Source organism: Asparagus officinalis, chromosome 7 (assembly GCF_001876935.1).
Source record: "Asparagus officinalis chromosome 7, Aspof.V1, whole genome shotgun sequence".
In the NCBI taxonomy this organism is placed as follows: domain Eukaryota; kingdom Viridiplantae; phylum Streptophyta; class Magnoliopsida; order Asparagales; family Asparagaceae; genus Asparagus; species Asparagus officinalis.
In genome coordinates, this window is record NC_033800.1 from 144,919,293 (window position 1) to 144,926,825 (window position 7,533).

General features: G+C 38.0%; 1 protein-coding gene across 1 annotated transcript in view; it reads right to left on the reverse strand.

The window, feature by feature from the left end:
• Nucleotides 5,164–7,533, reverse strand: part of LOC109847909 — a 3,050-nt gene continuing 680 nt past the window's right edge. Inside the window, 2 exon segments of the mRNA XM_020417142.1 lie at nt 5,164–5,653; nt 7,341–7,533. The exon segment at nt 7,341–7,533 is cut by the window's right edge and continues 6 nt beyond it. Coding sequence (XP_020272731.1) covers nt 5,454–5,653; nt 7,341–7,533 — 393 coding nt within the window. The 3' untranslated portion in view covers nt 5,164–5,453.

Genomic DNA, 7,533 nt, shown 5'->3' on the forward strand with positions numbered 1-7,533 from the left:
AGTCAACTTCTTTTAGTAATATCGGTACATACTTGTATATATGTCTGAGATAGTGAGATGCATTACAATTTATCGAATACATGGAATAAGAAATCACATTATCACATAACATAAAGGTATTCTTCGCCCCTATACTGATATCAAATCATCTAGTTATGATTTCAAATTCTGAAGGAAATGAAAAACCAATCATAAAACAAAATTGCTTTGCTCATTATATATACTACATAACTTTCAAAAGCAGCCGGAAAACACAAATAGAAGTTCGCAATTACCCGACTAACCTGTTTCTTTTCTTTTACTGATCATATTTTTTTTCTGCAGGATGATCTAAATTAGCAGATATGGATCAAGAAATTGATAAAGATGGAAGATAAAACGAGTCGAGTACTCTTCTACGCTTCAAGAAGCATTTTCCGGAGCTCGATAATGTCTGATATATAATCGGTCTTGCAATTCAGTATTTCAACTGGCAAACTTGCATGAAAAGCTAATTAAATAGGGTAAATGGTTTTGTCGAGCAAGGCTATTTACAGAAACTAATCATGAAAGTTTTGACGTAGCTGCCAATCTACAGAGAGTTAAAACACAAATTTCTTGAACAGTTCATAATGTAGATGGAAGGAGAGCTCTTTTCGTATGCCCAAACAAGAGATTCCAATATATAGCGCAGAAGTCGCATATCATGCGCACATAAATACCGAAAAAAAATGATGTAAAGACTACGAAACAAGAGTGGCACAGTTGTTTTTCTGTGCTGATAGGCTAAGGCACATACCCTTTCCTTTTCTAGCCTATTTTCTCTAGTTTTGAAATTACATAAAAATCTAATTTCGGAGTAGCGAAACAAGTCCCTTTTTTTTTAATAGTAAGAGTGCAGATTCTATCAGAACAACTCGTACAAATAGGATGAACTATACCATACACGGGTTATTGAGAGGTTAGTTTGAGAATTTTAGCTATCCTTTCTATGATTAAAACCACATCATTCATCATTCCTATATAGTTGGTTATGACAAGATGATTCATTCCTATATAGTTGGTTATGACAAGATGATTCCTATAGGTGGTTCTGATAAGACTCTCGTTTGGTACGCGGGAATGGACAGACTTGGGAATGGAATGGAAGAAGGAATGGAATGGATTGCATGTGGGAATGGAATGGTCATTCTCATTCTCTTGTTTGGGTGCGTTCGTAGAATGAAGCTAGAATAGAAATCTCATTCCCATTCCCATGTTTGGTATCACTAGTACACAAGTGAGAATAAAATCTCATTTTCTAATAATGCCATTACAACAACATAGATTTTTAATAAGATAAAAAATAAACATTAATGATAATAACTAAATAATTTTATATACACATATGTTATATTAATCTAGGTATGTGTTATACTAATGCTCGTGTTATCCATCAGGTGTATGTTTCGTTTATATTTTTTAAACAATACTCGCTATTTCTTAGTCTTAAAAATTAAAGAAAAAAAAAGATTATCGTATCTTTCATAGGTCCAAAAAAAAAAAGAATGATATCCACAATCCACATTTCTAGATATATAAATTAACTTATTTGATAAAGTATCAAAATCACTCAAATCATAATAGCAAAAATCCATAAAACAATACCAACTAAAATAATAAGTTTCGAAATAGCAAAATGATATAGTAGCCTAAATTGTCAATCTAAAATTGCCCACTTGCATAGCGGCTCACCCAAACATTCTTTATTATTAATATGGATCGATATAATTGAAAAATACCTAACTAGTTTTTGATTCTCACTTGAATGGGAATGATCATTCCTTATCTTCTCACTTGGAATGCTCATTCCCACAAATAGTGGGAATGATCATTCCTAAGGAAGGGTCATTCCAACATCTAAAATATAGGTGTGTTTGGTATGAGGGAATGAGAAGTGAGAATTGCATTCCATTCCTCCTCATTCCCGCGTACCAAACGAGGCGTTAGTGTGTCATGATGGAATCTTTACTCTTTGATAAATAACTGCTCAATAGCCTATCAACAACCTAATTAGAAAACTAACCTAGCCCAGCCTAAAAGCCCATTAATCTACAGCTAAATAACACTTACATATGGTATTGTTTCACTTACTTTTCATGTATATATTCTCAATTATATTTGGTAGCAAGATAATACCCTAAAAAAATTTCAACTTACACTTGTATACCCTCACTTGTTTTTGGTAGCATTTATATATCCTAAAGTTTTTAAAACTGACACTTAAAAACCCTGAGGTGTCATTTGACAATAGATTAAGTGAGGGGTTAAGGAGACTTAATTCCTTCTTAACTCGCTAAACACAAAAAATCTATACAAGAGTTAAAGTAAATTAATGTTCTATAATTTGCCAAACGTAAAAAATACATAAGGGTTAAGCTAACTCCTTTAGAGGGATTAGAATGAGCTAGCCTCTCAAAATGAGGAGTTTACTAATAGCCCTATATAGAAGGATTAAGAGTTAACCCTCTATTTATAAAGAAAATAGTTAAATTCCTCATTATTCCCAAACACTAAAAATGATCACAATGGGTAATATAAAACTTATTTAACAGGTTAATAATTTAATTCTTCGAACTATCAAATGGGTTAACTACGTTAATCCCTCTCCTTAGTCTCTTTTCCTTAACCCTTAGCCAAACAAGGCCAAAAGTCTTTAAAACTGGCACTTAAATACCTTAAAGTTTTTAAAACTGTCACTTAGATACCCTCAAGTTTGCACAACTAAAGATATTTATAGGGTACTTAAATGTCAATTGTAAAAGCTTTAGGGTATTTAAAAGGTAAAGGTATACAAGTGTAAGTTCAAAAACCACTAGGGTCTTTTCTTACTACCAATACAAGCTGGGGCATATAAATGAAAAGTGGCCAAAATACCAAATTAGCCTATAAAGTGACAAGTGACAACTCAAACTAATGAGGCCTAAAAAGTGACGCCGACGACAATAACACTATAAATAGACACAATTAACCACTTAAACCTATTCCGATCGCCATAATTTTGATTTGTGCAAGAAAATTATGAAACTTTGCATATATACCCCTCATACCTCTCACACTTATAAATTTATCCTCAAAATTAAAATATTTGCATAAAAACCTACTCTCTTTTTTTCAACCTCCTTCCCCCCACTACCCTCATTTTCCTCCTCCACTTCCTCCACTCCCTTCTCCATTTTTTTCAGTTAGTGTTTGAGGGAGAGATGAGAGAAAGGAAAGGAGAGGAGGAAAAGATAGGAGAGAAGACTGAGATGAGTGAATAGAGAGAGGTTAAGGGAGGAACATGGGTGGAGGAGGGAGAGGAGGAGGTGAATGTGAGGATTTTGGGAAGGAAGAAAGAGGAGAGAGAGTAAGAAAGGAGAGGAAAAGTGGATGGAGCAGATGGTGGAGATAGGGAGGGAGGGGGAAAGGAGGGAGAGGGAGTTTTGGGAAGGAGAAAATGGAGGAGGAAATATTTTGGGAAGGAGGAAAATGGAGAGAACATGATATAGGGGAGAAGAGGAGGTTGAAGGAGATGATGGTGGGAGAGAGAGATGGGGAAGGGGGTTGGGAGGGAGGGAGGGAGAGTGTGTGTGTGTGTTTTTTGGGACGGAGACAATGGGGGAGGAAGTATTTTGGGAAGGAGGAAAGTGGAGAGGATGTGATAGAGTGGAGAAGAAAAGGATGAAGGAGATGATGGTGGGGGGTAGATTAATTTTTTTATAAATAATTTAAAATTTGGAGGGTAAATATGTAAGTGTGGAAGATATGAGGGGTATACATGCAAAAATTTTATACTTTTCACGGTCAAACCAAAATTCCGGTGACCGGAGTAGGTTTAGACGGTTAACTGTATCAATTTATAGGTGTTATTGTCGCCTGCGTCACTTTTTAGACGTTATTGGTCAGAGTGCGTCACTTTATAGGCTAACTTGGTATTTCAGCTAACGAAAAGTAGGTGAAACACTAGGGCAATATAAATGCTGCTATTTAAAACAGAAGTATCAAACATCCAACGACCACAGATCTCTCTTCCCTCCTAATCCCCAGCATCTCCAACTTCCTCATCCTCGTCTCCTCTCTCAAACAAATACTCCGTCGACCTCGGGTTTCGAGAGGGTCAGAAGTACGACTCTCTCACCGGTCTTTCAGAACGCAAAAAGAGATCGCGTTTAAGGATGCATGTCTGCCCTCTTGACGAGGACGATCTTGGCTACCTTTTCTTGATAATAATAATAATAATAATAAGAGCGTTAATTGTTGTGACGCGCGCCACCCCCTCCTTATATAGCATACGCTTGTGAGGATGCTCGCCGTGGACTCTAGCGGTCGGCTGAGAAACACTTCGAGCTACACGGTCATTTTCAGCCGCGTGGTGGTCGAGGACAGTGATACGAGCGTGGACCTTCGTCGAAGCAGGATTCTCCGGGCAAAGATACGGCGGCGAAAGGAAGATTGTCTTTCGCTTGCGCGAGGAACGAGCTTGAAAAGGAGCCGGAGCCGGAGCCGGAGCTGGTGCAAGCACAACTGAGGGTAGCCCGGAAAAAGATCGCTCCGCTCGAGTCCAGAGAACGTGAGGATGGCATCATTAGTATACATTTTTCATTCTCAAACGATCCATATTGAGTTATGGCGGTATAACCGTGCTTAACCGCATCGAAGAATCCGCATTATTTCCCACTAATTGTTGAGAATAATCCGACCGCATCAAGAAAACCTGAACGCATCACAAGATCTACCACCGGCTCTTACTTTTTTTTTTTGCGGAACACTAGGAAATCAATCACAAGCTCAGCAACACAAAAACTATCCGGGGGGCCCCACCAGGCCCTAAAAACATGTATTAGCCGCTGCTTGATGGGCCCCACCACACCAGCGTACCGCAAGCTTCGAACTCGCTCCGCGAAGAAGCGGTCGGCTTTTTTATATAACTAACTGAAATGGAAGGATAATTACGATTGAAAAAAGTTTAATTGCAGATACCCCTGTAGATGTTTTGCCCTATCCCTTTGCTTTTAATGTTGTAAATAGCAACCATATGACTGAATTTTCATTGACTCTTTTACCCTCGGGTTCTATTTGTCAGAAGGAAATAAAAAATAAAAAAAATTCTCTTGTTTCAAAGGATAAGTGAGTCAAAAAGAAATTCACTCAAGGGTCTACCAGTAAAAAATAAAACTAGAGTAGTAAGCTCATAATAACAGTACAATAAGGGGGTATATCTGCAATTACAGCCCTAAAAACCAAAAAACAAGAGGAAGGAAAAACTCACCTATATTCACAAGGGGTGAAAAAAATTTAGCGATCATGAACAGTCCACACCACGACATTATGAGCACAAGAAAACCTCCGCATTCTTAGCTATGCTCTCATTTCTTCAGAGAGCCATTAGTTCAAAAAGAAAACAGCAAAAAAAAAACACAGCAAAATAACTAGGACAGATGAGCCTATATGGCTTATGCGGTTAAATTCAACACAGCAAGGTACAAGGAAGGCTCATCAACAAATTCTGTTACTTGAAAGGAATGATTAGCTGCAGCCTTCTCCAACGTAATCTTATCAGGCAAATCAGAGGCTGCTATGTCAGGATGAAGTTTTCGGTGCTCTCGTTCAATGGTCTGCCTCCCTTGATCGAAGCTGATAACTAGTCTCCCACCTATAAAAGCTATTTGTTAGCATACATAACGTCAAAGCATTGTTACAACAGATTGGAACAAAAGAAGTCGCCAGGAAACAGGAAGGCATGAGAATTTGGGTGTACGTTAAATGTTCAATACTAGCAAGCAAGGGACAATGGTAACGACTTAAAACATTCTAAAATTATAAGCGTGGACTGAAAAACAAGTGTGCCAGTTGGTAGTTACGGGCTTTCAGTTGTCAGAGGAAGAAAGACCCTCGGGCAAGGTTGCTCAATGACATGGATATGTACATGGATTAAGGAAGTAGAAAAAGGATCATAGACATGAGATCATGCTTCAAAAAAAAGTACCTGGCTAATTGTTTACTCATAATATCTTAATGCACAGAGATATCGTTTTTACCATTTAACTGGAGGATTGAAACTGCATGCAACTGCTTCTTTCAGCGCAAGTAATAATCGTAATTGCAAATCAGTTGCAAATGGGCATTGAATGGCGCACAACAATTTTTGCAAATATGGGTGCAAGTCACAGTTGCATCTAAAAATAAACTGCTAGAATTAAAGTTGGAACTGCTATTGCAACGTGGCCGCTCCCTAACATCAAAAATCCCAGTTACCCATGTTCCCTAACTGCATGCAGTAACATTTGCAGCGGCTACAGTTGCGTTGCTGTTACAGTTACATGGTACTAAACAACACATTAATGTTCGCTTTGACATTGCAATGTAGACAATCCATCTTGTGAGTAAGGGGGGAAAAGGAGGGGGGGAATCCAAAGGCAGAGCTTCTTCTCTCACTTGTTTCCCTTCCTCTATATTTTCCACAAAGGTAGCATCTCTATTTCTACAACCCATTTCAACTCATTGAAGAACTTATATCCTTCGGATTTTCCTGAACATCCAATGAATGTACACTTTATAGTTTGGAAATCTATCCTTTCTTTGACCAAAGTTGGGATAAGAACATGAGCTATGCAACTTCATTTTCTTAAATGACTTAGGGAAGGTCTATAACTTCACATCCATACCAAAGTTCAAATGGTTTCAAAGAAGCTGATTTCATGGGAATTCTATTTAAAACATAATTTGGAGTTAAAACTGCTTCTCCCCAAAAAAAAATTCGGTGAGTCCTGAATGAGACAACATACACTTCACTGCACTCATCAATGTTTCTGCTTTTTTTCTTTCCCGCCTTTTAATTCCATATCAAATACAGTAGTTGTCAAATTCCTTTGGAATAAATTCAACACCTCTATCAATTCTTAATGTTTTAATTTGCTTGTTAACCATTTCCTATCGGCCTTAGTTTATCTGCATGCTATAGATGATGAAAATTACTTGGGTTAATTGTGCACAGAACAATGTAGTAACTTTGCTTTGAACTTACTACCCCTCTAGTTCTATTTTTGCAGATAGACCCCTCGCAAGAGTTCTTTTTGGCTCTTCCATTCTAAGAGAAAGTTTTTTATTTTATTTTATTTACAAATAGACCGCCGAAACAGTCAGAAAATTTCCACTCAGGAACCTATCTGCAAAAAAAAACTAGACGGGTAGCAAGTTCAAAACATCTGCATTCAAGGCCTCACAACTAGCCCAAATTACAAACAAAAAAATTAATTTCAGGCAACAGCACACGAGTAGCTCTCAAATCTAACACTTCACAAAACCACAAATAAAACAGCAAAGAAAAAAAAAATCAAAACCTGGAGAGCACCATCTCGCCGCCGCCCCCACCAACTCCTCAACCCCCACCCCCATCCCGGGGAAGTAACAAGCGAAAACGACGTCAAAAGGCAAGAACTTTTCCGGCACGACGTCAAGGATCCCCCCTTGCAAGCACCTAACCCTATCATTCCCCTCCTTTATCATCGCCAGCACGTACAACGACTCGTGAAC